Genomic DNA, 17257 nt, shown 5'->3' on the forward strand with positions numbered 1-17257 from the left:
TTTACATTACTTAAAAGTACACGGAGGGGTGGTTTGCATATGCTAAGCCCCAAGTTTAATCCCCTATACCACGAAGTCCCCTGAACAACACTGGGTTGGTCACCACGGTCCCTAGCACCACTGGGTCTGAGCAGTACCACATTCTTGGGTCCAGTCACTGTAAGGCTGTAGAGTCAGTACCCCTTCAACTAACACCCCAGACCCCTTCCCCACCCCCGAACACTCCTTAAGAGAGAGTCTCCCTTCACCTTAAAAATAAAGTTCACTGAGAATGTGATAACGCATGTGTAAAACCCAGAGCTGTCCAGTGAAGATTCTGAAGGATCCAAATCGCTAATGCAGGAGAAAGCTGAGTAACACCCCCAATTTTTTTCTTTTGGGGTCACACCTGGCAATGCTCAGGAGTTACTCCTGGCAGTATTCGGGAGACCCTAGAGGAAGCTGGGGGTTAAACCCGGTCAGCTGCTTGCAAGGCAAACACCCTACCCACTGTCCTATTGCTCTGGCCCCACACCCCCTTTTTTGTCAGGACATCCAAAAGCACAAGCTTCCCAGTGGCAGGGTTTGGGGAAAGCAATTTGGCTGTTGTAGACAAGGATCCATAAGAAGTGCTTAGGCCGGTGGCACTTACTGAGCCAAGCAGACATCCTGTCCTCATCCCTAGCTGGAAAGCTCCCTGTGAGTCACACATATTACCATGACCCGTGATGACTGCAGGCTTTCCCTCTAAGTGGGAAAGTCGCAGTCTTGCCAGATTTGCACCATAATACATCTGTTTTCTAGTGTAGATGCCAGGAGGTGGAGGGGCCCAGAACCAAGGAAGGCGGATGCAGTGAGTCAGGGCCTCTGTGGACACTATATGCCCTTCAAGGTCCCCTGGTTCTCTGCAAGAAACTGGCTGAAACTTCTGACGTTGGGGTTTAGGCGGTGGGTGAGTTTGACGTCACGATCTGGCCGCATTTGATAGAAGCGACACATGTTGGCTATTTCCTCTGCTGCCGGAAACCCCAGCTTTTCGTAAGCTTCTGGGGAGATCTTTGAACAAGTAAGAAGACAGGCAATGTTAAAGCATCCATTTTGATCATTTGAAAATAAATTACTCACGTTAATTACACACCCAAGATCCCTTTGCCAAAGTCTCACACTCAAGAAGCTTTAAAGTTTGTTTCATAAACAACTTAGCAACTGGAAGTTTCATCTGAACATACATGAACATATATGGGCTTTAACTACCCCATTTGCTGGAAATACATTTTTCTGTAGCGATACTGATGTGTCTGAACACATCCAGCTGGATGTATGTGTGGGATGTCCCCTATGTAAAAATGGAAAGATGTGAAGAAGAATGTTCTTTCCCCAAATGTTTAGGTAGGACGGATCCTGATCCGTCTATTTGATCAGCTTTCCTGTACAGTTCCTGGGGAAATTAGACTACAGGGCCTAGAGCGCCACCTGGTGACTGACGCGTCCTTCCCCGGGCAGGGATAGGACCTAAGCATTTTCCCACTCTGGTATCTCAAATGAGACCAGTTACTAAGAACAGTGTTAATTGTTTTATAGATCGTCCCGTCTCCAAGGCCCTAGAAACACTGGGACCAGAGGTATTTCTGCTGTGCCGTGACCAATAATCCAGAATCAGGTATGTGACTGAGAGAGGCTTGAAGCTCCTGAGCCATCCAAAACACTTTCTACCGAGTTCTCTCTGGGAAGGGGCACAAACACACACAGACACACACCCACACAGGCACACATGCACACTCACTCAGACACACACACACAAATACTTACACATACAGACACACACAAACACACACACAGACAACACACACACACACACACAAACACACTCACACACACATTCCCTGTGCCTCATGTCCTATTTTTCTCCCTTTACCTTCCAGAGTTTGACTTCGCAAGACTAAGTGGTGTGAAACAAATCAGACTCTTGAAAATTCCCAGGGAGAAGGCTCAGGCCCTGAGAAGCAAATTGGCCCCAAGCACCACTGACTTATATTGCCTCTGAAGTCCATCCTGAGAATGGGGGGCTGCCTTTTTGAATCGAGGAGTAATATTTTCTCCTTGAAATTTTGTGTGATTTTCAGTGAAAATAACCAGATGCTGTTTTGTGACTGGAATGACAGTGAAAAATAGTTTCCAGAAATAATTTACCTCAGGGGTCGGAGAGATAACACAGCAGGTAAGGCACTTGCTTTGTACATATCTGACTAGGCTCAATCCCTGGCACCACATACGGTCCCCTGAGTGAGCCCCTCCAGGAGTGATCCCTGAGCACAGAGCCAGCAGTAAGCCCTGAGAACAGCTAGGTGTGGCCCTAAAACCAAACCAAAATATCTCTCAGCCTTCTCATGATTCCACTGCCTGAGGCTGATTTAGGAATTGGCAAACACCTTCCTAAGCCCTCAAGACTTGGTCTACGATGAGGTGAAGATAAAGTGGAAATAAATGGAAAAGAAAAGAAAAAAAAGTCCAAGCTTTTGGAGACGATGTCAAACAAACTTTGTCTTACTTTGTCTTAAGGACTAAATATAAGTACCTTAGGCTGTGGGGGCAGACATCTTTGTCCCAACTACTCCAATCTATTATCTTACCATGAAAACAGCCCAAGCAATACTGAAATAAAAGTGTGATTGAGTTCCAATAAGGCCTGAATACAAAAGTAAGCTTCTACTTTGTAAGAAACAGGAACTCTAAAGACTATAATGAGAAATTGTACCTACTTCCCTCTCATTTCACAGGTGGGGGGCGGGGAAATCCGTGGACGAAAGGCAGAGAGATCTCTGAGCTAAAGCCTGCCAGATTGAGAAATGGGATGGGGCCTCCTATAAGCTCTAACAATGTCTCTGCTATTCACACACTTTATCCTCAGAAACTTCATTCTCATTCTCCTTCACATTCGCTTTGGGAAATGTTAGTAATGTTCCGTAGCATCACTTTCTCTCCTAGCCACACTCTGTTATATCACCAGCAGCCAGACTCAGTGTCAAGCAGCCTGTATACGTATCTTAACTCATCCTGAGAGAGGAATAAGATAGAAAACTGTGGTGGACAGGGTTAGTAATATGCCAAGTCACTTGACAAGATTTCACTGATAGATAAGGATAATGCTAAGGATCGCTAACTTCCCCAAACTGTCTTTGAGTCCTTTATGTTTATTCTAGAATCTATTCACTCTAACTCCTCCCTTCCTTTTCCCAGCACAGTCTGGCCCACCCTCAAGGATCATCTAAAGCCCCCACTTCCGTGAAGTCTTCTACGGTCTCTGGTTACCAATTGCATAGAGAGAGGGGCCAACACAGTCAAGTGTTTTATTGTTGATCACTGTGATTTCAGGTACACCAACATTTCATCCCAGCTCTGCTATAAACTCCAAGTTAGCACCAAGGACTTTAACAGGGACCTGATACATACTTACTACATGCCGGGCCATTTATTCTCTTAATTTTCTCCAGGACCACCCTGAAATAGATGCTCTCTTCCCACTTTGCAGAGAAGGAAATTAAGGCTCAAATAGGTTCAGTGCTTTGCCCTGGCTAATTCAAAGCCAACCCAAGTGATGAACTATGAAATTTTAGGAGAGAAGAATTGGGGAACTATATGAGGGGAGGAGGAGGGGGAAAAGTTATTCCTTCAGATTCTAAGTCCTTGACTTTATTATTATTATTATTATTATGCTTTTTTTTGCTTTTTGGGTCACACCCAGAGATGCTCAGGAGTTATTCCTGCACTCAAGAATTACTCCTGGCAGTGCTTGGGGGACCACATGGGGTGCCGGGAATCGAACCCAGGTTAGCCGCATACAAGGCAAACACCCTACCCTCTGTGCTATCACTCCAGCTTCTCTAAGTCCTTGACTTTAGCATGGCAATACTTCAAGCCAAAGAAATAAAGCTTGAAGGTAGATAGGATTCAAAGACGGAAGATAGATTTTTAGAACTGATATCTTCCTTAACTTTTGAGGGTCTAAGCTCAACCTTGCCTCAATCCATTGGAAGTCTATCAGAACTGTACTTGCCTTGTGAACCAAGGTCACCTCCATGATCACAGTTGCCCATGGAGGATGGACAACTCACCTTTGCATCCCTGACTTCTTTCCCCAGACTCTTGGAGAAAAGGTCAGCATATTGCTGTACAGTCAGTGCTTCTGCACTGAGACCCACGGCCTTTCCGAAGAACTCCTCTGGAGAATTAAAGATGCTGAGAACAGCTACTCCAACGTCCGCAACAGAGATGCCATCCATCGGGGTGTCCCCCATAGGTAATGCTAGATTAAGAGAAAAGATTAAAATATAGAATTCCATCAAATTCTTGGTAGGTCCCACCAACCTTAATTAATGAACCACTTAAAAGGCAAGGGAACCCAATGAAAACACTTCCCAATGATAACTGTCTGTGCACAAGTTATAAGACTGTTTGAGGGGCAGAAGAGATAGTATAGGAGGTAGGGCATTTGTCTTGCACATGGCTGATGTGGATTCAATCCCTGGTACTCCGTACAGTCCCCCAAGCACTACCAGGAGTAATTCCTGAGTGTAGAGCCAAAAGTAACCCCTGAGCACTACTGGATGTGGCCAAAAAACAAACACTTAAAAATTTTTTAAATAAGACTTTGTTCAAAAAATAAACAAACAAAACAAAACAAACAAAAAAAGCCACAATAATTGATTTAAAAGAAAATGGGGGGTGGGTGGAGCGATAGCACAGCAGGTAGGGCGTTTGCCTTGCACATGGCCGACCAGGTTCGATTCCCAGCATCCCATATGGTCCCCCTGAGCACAGCCAGGAGGAATTCCTGAGTGCATGAGCCAGGAGTAACCCCTGTGCATTGCCAGGTGTGACCCAAAAACAAAAACAAAAAAATGATGAGGGGGACTAGAGAATAGAATAGTGGGTAGGGCATTTACTTTGCACATTGCTGACTGAGGTTTGATCCCCGGCACTCCATATGGTCCCCAGAGCAAGCCTAGAGTAATTCCTTGTGCAGAGTCAGGATAAGGTCCTGAATACCACTGGGTGTGGCCCCAAAATTTAAAAGTAATTAATTAATTATAAAAATAAAAGAAGAAAGGGGCTGGAGTGATAGCACAGCGGGTAGGGCGTTTGCCTTGCACGCGGCCGACCCGGGTTCTAATCCCAGCATCCCATATGGTCCCCTGAGCACCGCCAGAGGTGATTCCTGAGTGCAGAGCCAGGAGTGACCTCTGTGCATTGCTGGGTGTGACCCAAAAAGCAAAAAAAAAAAATAAAAAAAAAATAAAAGAATAAGAGCAATGACTATTCACCAAGTATCTGCTATGGGCAAGGTATGACAAATTATATCTTTATCCCCAACATGTTTGCTTAATTCCATACTCCTATGTCCAACTTACTACTGAACATCCTTACTTGACTACTTAATAGATATTTTATATTCAGGGCCAGAGAGATAACACAGTGGGTAGGGTATTTGCCTTGCACACGACTGACCCAAGTTCAATCCCCAGCACTCCATATGGTCCCCAGAACCTTCCAGGAGTAATCCCTGAGCTCAGAGTGAGGAATGAGCCCCATGTACTGCCAGGCATGGCCCCTCCCAAAAATTAATTAATTAAGATAGATATTTTATACTCAATGTGCACCAAATTAAATTTCTGTGCCCTGACACATACTTTGCCCACCAACTTCCTTATCCCACTTTTCTGCAACTCCATCATTCCAGTTTAAATATAAAATCTTGGAGTCAGCCTTTCTTCACGCTTTTCTCATACCCTATATCCTATTTTTGGAAAAGTCCTAGTCATAGTTTAGAATATGCCAATTATCTCCCTCTTCACTGTATCTGCCTTTATCTAAGTTACCATGATGTTTTGTTTTGTTTTGTGTTATATTTTAGTGAAGTAAAATAGTTTTATTTAAAGTTTACTTAGATGAGGCCAAAGGATAGTATAGTGAGTAGGTTGCTTGCCTCGCATGCGACTGACATAGGTTCAATCCCCAGCATCCCATATGGTCCTCTGAGCCCACCAGGAGTAATCCCTGTGTGCTGATCCAGGAATAGCCCATGATCATCTCTGGGTGTGGCCCACCATGCTGTTTGACTAGAATTACTGTTCTCCATATCCTTGCTCTCCTCACCCCACCACCTCTCTCTGCACAGAAATCAGAGTAGTTCTGTAAAACTAAAATCTGTTCATGTCATGTCTGCCCAGAACCCTCCCAGGGATCTCAGAAGAGAAACCAATGACTCCGGGAGGACTAGAACATCATCTGACAGCCTCCGACCTTCTGTCAGCTCCAACCCTCCCCCTGTCCCCACACATGCTCTGCTCCACCCACACTTCCCTTCTTCCCCGAACACTTTCCTCCTGAATATACATAAAAGACAGGACTCACTTCTTTGAATAGGTACTCAGATGTCAGCTTCTTAAAGAGGCTTATTAATCATCTTTTTTCAATTTCAGATTCATTTACCACTAGGTCTTCATGTATACCTTGCCCTGCCCACATATTACCTCCAATGTATATTTATCTATTATTAAATTGTATTATAACTATTATAATTATCTATTATGTTTTATCTATTTCCTCCACCAGAGTAAAGCTCCATGGTGACAGTTTTGTCTTTGTTTGTTTCATTAGTTTGGGGGCCACAGCCAGCAGTGCCCAGTGCTTACTCCTGGCTCTGTGCTTAGGACCAGTCCTGTGGGGCTTGGGGATCAAACCTAGGTTACCCATTATACTATCTCTCCTACATTTTTAGTTGGTTTTGATCCATTCATTGTGAATCCTCCAATAAGTGACTGGTACATGGTCGGCCGCAAATATTTAATGAGTAGTAGAAGTGGGTTCAAACCCTCATCGACCACTCCAGTGTGAAGAGCCTCTCCTAGATTGTAAGAATCCCAGAAGTCTGGGTCTGGAACCCAAATGGCCTAAGTCTTATGTTCTGGTTTGAGGGGGGAATAGGGGGGCTTCGAGTCACACCCAGTGATGTTCAGAGCTTAGTCCTGTTCTATGCAGATCACACCAGGCGATGCTGGGGAAACCACATGTGGTGCTGGGGATTGAACTGTGGTTGGCCGAGTGTAAGGTAAATGACAACCCCTGTATTATCTCTCCAGTCCCCACTCTGATTTTTTTTTTTTACGTCTTTAAGCAGCACTCAGAGTGTGTGGGGCCAGTCCAGTAATACTGTCAGCCAGGCAACCAGTTTAATGCCAAGCCTGGTATTGGGGTGCTACTTGGGTCCAGCACGTGGCCCACCCCCCACCCTCCCCTCCACGAGGAGTGCGGGAACTCTGTTTTTCCAAACACTGCTCCAGACAACCAGAATGAGAATGGGCAGGCAGCAGGGAGACTTGAACCCTGCCATGTTTATCCTACTCAAGAGGAGAATGTCTTCCCTGTGCCCACCAAAAGTCAAATGAGTGAGTTCTCAGGCGGGACTTGAGAACCACCTTGTCCAACTTTTTAAGAAACATGAGGAAACAGAGCTTCCACTGACACCTGCTTCTCTAAGAAGGCGCAGCATGGAAGACCTGGCAGTATAATCCCCCGTCTCCAGGCCCATAGCCCGGTTCTCTGCTCTCTCTAGCACAGTTGGGTCTTCTTCTGGCACTTCACACCGAGCCAAACACGTGGAAGACACTCCAATGCCACATATCTACCGAAGAGAAAAGGGAAGGAAAAGGGGGAAGAAGGCGCCGAGCAGGAGACAGAGGGTGTCTGGTTAACTTGGACGCTAACTTCCACTTACCCAAGGTATAGTAGTCTCCATCAGAGGCTTTCATGGGCTTCCACATAGTGAGAAAGTTCTCGAAATACGCTGACAGGCGGACACTGGTCATGGGAACGCCGATGGACCAGAAATACTCTTCCACTTCTCCCTTTCCGTCGAAATGTGGCACCTCCAGCTTGCCGCCACTTAGGCGCTTGACATTCTCCAGGCCGCTGTATACCACATGCTTCAGACCCAGGCGCTTGGCTGCATCCGCCACCATCTTTCCCTAAGGGTTCAACCACATTCTGTTTTGCTTTGGTTTCTGGGCCACTCTCGGTGATGCTCAGGGCTTACTCCTATCTCTGCACTCAGGGCTCACTCCAGGTGATGCTCAGGGGACCCTATGGGATGCTGGGGATCAAAGCCAAGTCAACTGTGTGTATGGCAACATTTGACTGGCCTTACTGTCTCTCCAGGCCCTCATGACATTCTTATTCTAGACCACTGAGTTTGTATACAAACTGGAGGGCAGACAATGACTTTCTGTCACCCCCTCTTTCTTTACTTTCCTCAGAGAAAGGACTCCTTGGGCACCCATGCCCAGTAGATATGGTATGTAAGAAGCTACCAGGATTAGTGCACAGTGACTACATTTCCTTTTTCGGCAAACTTTCGAAAACTGTGATATATTTGATTTCTTTCTTTTTTTTCCTACGTACCCATTACCAATTCACCTCCAAAATCCCTGCCAGAAGTATTAATATTCTCATTTCATTTTGGCTCTTCCAATTTCATCCTCAGAGTAACCTTAATGTGTAGTGTATTTTTATTACCACTCCAATACTGCCATCTGCAAACAAATGATGTCAAGAATCCAACAACTGACTCCATTGTAAAGTCACTAATAAATATACAGGGTTTTTTTTGTTGTTGTTGTTGCTGTTGTTGTTAGTTTGTTTGGGGACCACATCTGGCCATGGTCAGGGACTACTTCTGGCTCTGCACTCAGAAATTACTCCGAGCAATGATCAGGGGACCATAGAGTCTCTGATTGAACCCAGGTCAGTAGTGTGCAAGGCAAGTGCCCTACTCACTGTATTATCTCTCCAGCCCGGTACTACTAAAAGTCTTGAACTTTGCATGGAAGTTGTAAAATAACATTGATTTCACAATCGAAGCCCCTCGGACAAGGATATCCATATTCTGTCAGCACCAAAGAGGTGTGGTGGAGTAAGGAAGAAGACCAACCACTCTGCCAAGGAGGGCAAACTAGCCAGGGTGAATGAGAGGAAAGGGTTCAAAGGTGCGTCCTACCTGACACACTTCCTTCTCTTTGCTGTGATGGTCCCAGAAGTTTGTCACCACGAAGGCCCCATAGGCACCGTGCAAGGCAGCTTCCACAGATGCTTCATCATTCAGATCCCCTCGGACCACCTCAGCACCAAGGTCCTGGAGCGCCAGTGCCTTCGGGCTCGTCACATCCCGGCTCAGGCCTCTGACAGTGAACTTTTTGCTCTCCAGGAGGGCCCTGGCCACAGAACCACCCTGAGCACCTACAGGATGGGGGAAGAAAAGAACAGAAGCAGGATGAGACAGAATGGCCGTGACAAGAAATTGGATAGAAACGCCTATTTTTTTACAGCAGAGCCTCTGAGTAACCACAGACTATCCCAAAGCTTGGGACAAGGGCTTTCACATTAGGCATCTCAAAGCCTACTAGGAGTCTCCTCTGCAGAAACCCTGGGGACAAAGGGGAGAGGCTTGGACTCGGAGGCTATGGGGCTGGGCTGCCAGACTAATCCCCCGCCCCCACACTCCCAGATTCTACTGGAAAGTTCTGATATTACCCAGTTCTAGATTTGATTTGAGGTTTGTCACACAACCATTTTTGTTATGTCCTGGCATAGGAGTTTCACTCACACATTAACCAGACCAGATGCGAGGCTGCGAACTCCAGACCCCTTTATCGCTAGCTCGAGCTAGGGTTCGAGTCTCATCCAACACAGTGGAGTCTTGACAAGGACCCCGACTCCAAATTCTAAGCAGCTTATATGGGGTTTGGTTACATAACAGAATTTTTTTTCTAGGAACTGGCAATATGTTTCTAATTCTGGTTCCTGTCCGGTCCCGTGACTCCACTTCCTAGGCCCTCTCTGCTAGGCTGGGCACTAATGCCCATGTCCTCTATTCTTTTTTTTTTTTGCCTTTTGGGTCACACTCATCAATGCTCAGGGGTTATGCCTGGCTCTGCACTCAGGAATTACTCCTGGTGGTGCTCGGGGGACCATATGGGATGCTGGGAATCGAATCCAGGTCGGCCACATGCAAGGCAAATGCCCTACCTGCTGTGCTATCGCTCCAGCCCCCCATGTCCCCTATTCTGATTGGTTGTTGCCACGGGGCGATTTATCTGCCCAGGGTGATATTGTTTTCTGAGAAGTCGGGACTTTCTGATGGGGGAAACTGAGACTTAGGCCTGCTGAGTTTCGGTCTTAAAGTGGAGCCTCTCCTGGCTCCACGTCAGTCTCACAGTTCCTATTTATATTTGAGGTTAAAATTTTGCTTTAAATTTATTCAAGGTCATATGTAATATGATCACATCTTGCTTAAAGTGGGCATTCTATAAGCATTTGCAGAATGTCCTGGAGCTTATGACACATGTGGAGTTACTGACATCTGGGGCTTATCCAAGTCGGCTGGGTACCAGTCCAGAATGAGGGACAGAGAGTCAGTCCACTCTTGCCTCTCCAGCCCTGCGTAGCCCCCTGGGAAGCTCCCTTGTCTGGACTCCATCGACAGCCTCTCTTATTCTCCGGTTGAATTGGGCACCAGCAGAAGAAGCCCTCTTCAGAATGTTACTTGCCTCAAGTTTTGATCATCTTTTCTGCCCTTTGCTCCTTCTCCTATTGCTTAGATATCCCTCGTGTCTCTATTCCCAGTCCATCTTTGTGAGATTTTTCTGTGGGCGCCCAGTTGATACACCACTGATTATAGGGTTTGTCATTGAATGAACTCTGCCTTTTGTACACAAAGCTTCAGCCAAAAACTTAGGAAATAGAAAATATGAACAGATAGCCAGAAGTCACCAGATGTTTGAGGGAAGCCTCCACTGTGAAAACCAAAACCAAAACCAACCAGTCAAGAAAAGGAAACAGAAAACAATACAGGGAGCAAAAGACAAAATTAAAAGAATGATTAGCCTCGGAACGTGAAGATTTTGCATACAGAATAACACATCAGCTTACTATTCCAATAAAAGGAGGGGGGAAGTTAGAAAATAGGAAAAAAAAGAGCATTCAGAAAACATAAAGGAAGTCTCAAAGTTAAAAAAAAAATTACAGCAGGCATAAATTCTCACTAGTAAAAGAACGCTCCCAAAATTTGAATAAATATATAATATAAAAAGACATTGAAGATAAAAAATCAGGAAAGATTCAGAATGAAAGGCTAGCAGAAAAAAAGTGGTACTATGCCGGGAGCCAAAATGTCAGTACAGCCTAACCTGCAATTAAGGACCCAATCTTTTTTTGGAAAAATGTCCATACATTAAAAAACTAACCTCTTCTTGGAAAAATGTTAGTTTCTGAGCAACGTCCGAGATAACTGTCATGTGCCCGCCGTTAGGCTTTCCTCTCTGTGTCACTGAAAATGTGCATGTATTGTTACTTCCCCATTTTGCCTGCTTCCTCATGTAATCAATTATAAAAAACTAGCTTGAGAGAAATAAAGAGCTTTTGCTTTTGCTTGCTTGCTTGATCATAGCCTTGTCTTGCTCCCTTTCTTCTCTCTCTCTCTTTCTTCCACTCACACACCCTCTCCCGGTTATCCACGTTGACTAGTCCCTCGGGCCAGGACAGTACTAGGAAAAAGAAAATATTCTGGATTTCAACGATACTGAATTTACAGTCAGCCATTGGAATTAGTGGACCAGGTAAAGTGGAGTGCTCGCCCCAAGGTGGTGGGTTTCGTACCATCTATTGAAGGTTTGGATGAAACAGAAAGACTGACCCTTCCAAGAAGAAAGAACTCCTAATTTCAAACTTTTTTCATGAGCATTTTTTGTTTTTCAGTCATTAGTCAATTCTTAGTCAATATTGGGCATTGATGTTAGCACTTTACATTCATTATCTCAATGCTCTTAATAATCGTTTAAATTTTTTTTGTTAAGTCACCATGAGATAAACAGTTACAAATCTGTCCATGATGGGGTTTCAGTCATATAATGTTCCAACACCCATCCCTTCACCAGCGTACATTTCTCACCACCAATGTCCCAACTTCCATCGCTCTATCCCTTACCCCTAGTCTGCCTCTATGGCAGACACTTTTCTTCTCTCTCTCTCTCTCTTTTTTTTTTGGTAATTATGGTTTTATGGTTGGTGGTACAGATACAGTAAGGTTATCATGTATATCCCTTTACCTACTTCAGCATTCAATTCCTTTTTTTAAATTTTATTATTTTTTAATTTTATAAAGTAGTTCACAATATTTGATTACATTTAATATTCAAACACCAATCCCACCACCATTACATCTTCCCAACACCATATTTCGGGTGTTTCCATCCCAAATCCCAATCCCTGCCCCAAAGCAGAACCAAGATAATATATTTTGTATTGTTTGTAATGAAAAAGCGCTGAAAATGGTACAAAAAAGTATCCTGAAGATTGTTGTATTTCACCCAGAGACCATTAAGCCCTTCTGTAAGAGATCACTAACATATTGCTAAAGGTTGATCCTTGTTGCTTTTTTTACATCACTCAATTCTTATCCAGAGTGATCATTTCTAACTTTCATTGTCATAGTGATATCTTCTCTATCTTCACAATAACCCTTTGTGTACATTAGATTCTCTAATTTATAAACAAGGACCTAAGACTCAGAAAACATAAGTAATTTGAAGGCAACACAACTGCTAAATGAGCCATAGCACAGCGGGTAGGGCATTTGCCTTGCACGAGGCCGACCTGGGTTTGATTCCTCCATCCCTCTCGGAGAGCCTGGCAAGCTACCGATAGTATCTGGCCCGCATGGCAGAGCCTGGCAATCTACCCATGGCATATTTGGTATGCCAAAAACAGTAACAACAAGTCTCACAATGGAGACGTTACTGGTGCCCGCTCAAGCAAATCGATGAACAACTAGACTACAGTGCTACAGTGCTACAATATCAGTATCATACTTGGCTGCTGATCAGAAGCCCATTATCTTTCCTCTTAAGCAATCTGACTTAGATGACCTTAGACAAATTTGTCCCCATCTGTAATACAAAGCTTGTAATCTAACCTCCTCCCTTGGGGAGATAATGTGTATAAAGCAAGTAGAGCTTTGTCTGGCACCTCACAGAAACTCTTATGAACCCAGTTTGCCCCACAGATTTGAGCAGACCTTGGTTAGGAATGTGAACAGAACAGATTGCCTAAGCCTGTAACCAGTACTTAGAGGAAGTTCCAGCCTTCTAGGAAATCAGCAGTAGTAATGGTGTTACAGATAATCTGCCTAATTTCAGGTTCTTATGGGTGGAGTAAGAATAACATGCCAATTTCCAGATGTCTTTAGTGTTACAACTCTTCATTTACAGCGCACATAGGTGTATCTCAGCGAGATGATTTTTTAAAAAATTTTATTGAATCACCGTGAGATAGTTATAAGCTTTCATGTTTGGGTTACAATCACACAATGATCAAACACCCATCCCCCCACCAGTGAACATTCCCCACCACCAATATCCTGGTATATCCCCCCTCTCCCAACTTCCCCCAGCCTCCATGGCAGATAATATTCCCCATACTCTCTCTCTACATTTGGGCATTATGGCTTGCAACACAGACACTGAGAGGTCATCATGTTTGGTCCATTATCTACTTTCAGCACACAGTGAGATGATCAAGATGATTTTTTTTAATTAGTGAATCACCATGGGTTACAGTTAAAAACTTATGAAATTTCATGTTTGCATTTTGTTTATATCCCTCCACCAGTGCCCAGTCCCCTCCACCAATGTTCCCAGTATCCCTCCCACCCTTCCTCCCCATCTCCCCCACCCCACCCCAAGATGATTTTTTTTTTTTTTTTTGCTTTTTGGGTCACGCCTGGCAATGCACAGGGGTTACTCCTGGCTCTGCACTCAGGAATTACCCCTGGCCGTGCTCAGGGGACCATATGGGATGCTGGGAATCGAACCCGGGTCGGCCGCGTGCAAGGCAAACGCCCTACCCGCTGTGCTATCTCTCCAGCCCCCCAAGATGATTTTTTAATGGAATCAGCAACAACTGAAGTCAGTTCCCCACCACAACAACTGCTGCCCCTTGAATATTGATTGATCTAAGCTTTTCTGTACTACTGTATCCCTCCCCCTTAGCAGTACCAGCTGATTGGTTACTTGCTATGAAATAAGGGCTTGTGAGACTACCAATATGCCACACTATCAATATATCACATATGTAAATGAGAGTCCAGAGTCCAGCCAGAGCCCTTGCTTATCTGGCCCTTCCCTCCTTACTTTCTGCTAACAACAGATACACACTGCTCAACCACCAACATTCCAAACCTTACACCAGGTTGCCCAATAAATTACATGATTTACATGATGTACAGTTAATTTTGAATTTCAAATTAAGAATCCACACATATTAGTACAAATATGTTCTTTTTTTTTTTCTTTTTGGGTCACACCCGGCAATGCACAGGGATTACTTCCTGGCTTTGCACTCAGGAATTACTCCTGGCAGTGCTCAGGGGACCATATGGGATGCTGGGAATTGAACCTGGGTCGGCCGAGTACAAGGCAAACACCCTACCTGCTGTGCTATTGCTCCAGCCCCCTACAAATATGTTCTATTCAATAATTGGAATATCTAAAAAATTACTCGTTGCCAGAAACTCAAATTATACTAGGTGTTTTGTATGTAAATACTAAACCTGGCAACCAAATATTAAGCATATTGGTAAGTCAAGGTTACATAATAGGAATCAGCCCTGGGCCCACTCCCTTGGCTAACTAGAAATCAACTTTCTTCAACTCTGACACATCTAACCTGATTCCTGTTGGAGCCGCCCCTAAGGTTCAGATTCAGCTGCTGGCTTTGGATGTGTTAGTAGCAATTCCAGTTTAATGACACTAAAGCTGAGCTCCTAACCTTCCTCTGCTTCCTCCCCTCACTATCTTTCCCACTTCAAGGAAACAAAATTTTCTTCTTCTGTTGTTCAAACTGGAACACTTAGTGTTATTTTTTCGGTTCTCTTTTTCCCACCTCTGATATATGGTCTTTCCACGAACCCTGTCAATTCTCTTTTCAAAACATCTCCAAACTCTGACCACTCCTCACCACCCTTACTGCTGCCACCTGGTCCAAGCCACTGTCCTCTTGCCTAAATTACAGCAAAAACAGCCTCCTAACAGGTCTCTCTGCTTCAGCCCCTGCTCCTACAGACCCCTCACAAAACAAAAGCTAAAATGACTTTTGGACACAGTCCTGTTGTGTCACTTCTACACTCAAAGCTCTAAGAATTTCTCATCATTCTCAGGAAAATATTTTCTATGACCCTAATGCCTTAACCATTAATGTCCCTGTCCTATTATCTTTCCTTCCCTTTGTTTTTTTTTTTCTTTTTGGGTCACACCAAGCGATGCTCAGGGGTTATTCCTGGCTCATGCACTCAGGAGTTACTCCGGGGGACCATATGGGATGCTGGGAATCGAAACACATGCAAGGCAAACACCCTACCCGCTGTGCTATGGCTCCAGCCCCATTCCCTTTCCTTTTAAAGTCAGTTTTTTACTTAACTTGGTTTTTGAAAATTTGTTTCTCTCTTCCTATGAATTAGTCTTTGCCTTCCTCCAGAAAAAAATAATTCCTAGTCCTCATAGAGCTCATGTTCTCTCTTGGCCAGGGGTAGCTGACAGGAGCACTGAAACAGTGGAGTGGAATAGAGTTGTGATTTTCTAAAATGCACAGGCCTGGAGTAGGGACCATGCATTTTAGAAAATGAGGAGCACAGCAGGAGGCAGAGAGAAGAGTAGAAGAAAGGGTTGGCAGGCCATGAGCTACTCTTTGCATTTTACTTATAGTGAGGTGGAGGGGAAAGTGGGTGTTGGAGGGTTTGAGCAGAAGAGTGAAAGGATCTCACAGTTTCCAGCGGACCACTAGGAGACGGACATGAGAATAGACTAAAGGGGAATGACCTGATTTGACCACCACATTGCAAAGACGAGTTTGGCAGTTGGAAAGCAGATTGTAAGGAAGATCAAGAGTAGAAGCAGGAGCGCCTGTCAGCAGGTCTGGGCAGGTGGAGTGCACACTTTGCATGTGGCAGACCGAAATTCAATATTGCGTGGTCCCCTGCAGCATTGCAGTATAAGCACTGTGTTAGGAGTAGCCCCAGAGTATTACTGGGTACAGGCTTCTCCCTCCCCCAAATAATAAAAGGTATAGACACCTGGTCAAGTGAGAGAGAAGTCTTCAGTACATTCTCCTGAACAGCTTTCACTCAGAACCCATTTTTTTTCCTGCTTGCTTTCTGTGTTGGGGGGGGACCCCCAGCAGTGCTGAGGATGTACTCCTAGCTCTACACTCAGGGATCACTCCTGCTGTTGCCCAGGGAACCATAAGTGATACCAGGGATAGAACTCCAGTGGGTCGTGTGTAAGGCAAAATCCCTACCCACTGTTACCGTAGCTCTGGCCCAGAATCGATTTCAAAATTGCTGGAATCTTGGTCAGGCCTATGAATCAATTGAGGGCCTCTCACACTTGCTCCTGTGCTTGTTAGAAAGTGAGGGGAGATAAGACTCCAGAGTACAGCTTACATTAATAAGAGACTTATACCAGCAAGTCAGCACATGCCCCGGAAAGACAGAACAGTGTCCATTGTCCTTGTCCCGGTGAGATGCTTTCTGAAGGAAGTCCGATCACACTGCCACTGACCACATCCGAACTTAAGCAATGGAATAGACACTTTTCCTAATTTCCTGCAAAGGGTTTTTTTGTTCAGCCCACACTTGCAGGCTCTGAAGTTTAAGAACAAGAAGAAAGGAAAGTTAGCAGACAACATGCACTTAAAAGCAAAATGTTTTTTACCTGTTGCTCCGAACACTGCAATTACCTTCTTGCTCGTCATTGTTAGGGAACAAAAGTGAATGGAATAGCAGAGAGTTCCTCAGACCGACAACAGCAGCTGAATGAATTGGAGCTTATCCCTTGGCGTGAGAAGTACAAGCCAAATCACAGTACCACACCTCTTATTTTGCCCCTCCCACGTAAAGTTTTTGTGTTCATAATCAGCTAGCTTACTCACCCTGACATTGCAATTTTCTGAGGGAGATTATTGATTCACTCCAAACATTCAGAAAATGTATGGAGTGCCTCTGATATATTAGCCACTGAATTAGAGCTTTTGTGACCTTGATTTTGTAAAGGGGATTAAAAAGTACATAAAGGTACAAAATGTACAAGAGTGAAGTACAAGTAAAGTAATGTACAAGAGTAAAGCATGCTAAGTCTGGTTCAGCCTCTGTGAAAAACAATGTTGAAGCTTCTTA

The 17257-nt window shown here is 44.6% G+C and overlaps 1 protein-coding gene across 1 annotated transcript; it reads right to left on the minus strand.

Annotated features, from left to right (window-relative positions):
- Nucleotides 1-244: 244 nt before the first annotated feature.
- On the minus strand, nt 245-16915 carry LOC101543543 (nmrA-like family domain-containing protein 1). Its single transcript, XM_004603262.2, has 5 exons — nt 16797-16915; nt 9032-9270; nt 7754-8003; nt 4092-4282; nt 245-1035 (listed from the first exon to the last, which is right to left on the minus strand). The coding sequence occupies exons 1-5, from the start codon at nt 16834-16836 to the stop codon at nt 856-858; spliced, it is 900 nt and encodes a 299-aa protein (XP_004603319.2). The 5' UTR covers nt 16837-16915; the 3' UTR covers nt 245-855.
- Nucleotides 16916-17257: the final 342 nt, after the last annotated feature.

The sequence above is a fragment of the Sorex araneus genome, chromosome 2 (assembly GCF_027595985.1).
Source record: "Sorex araneus isolate mSorAra2 chromosome 2, mSorAra2.pri, whole genome shotgun sequence".
Classification (NCBI taxonomy): Eukaryota; Metazoa; Chordata; class Mammalia; order Eulipotyphla; family Soricidae; genus Sorex; species Sorex araneus.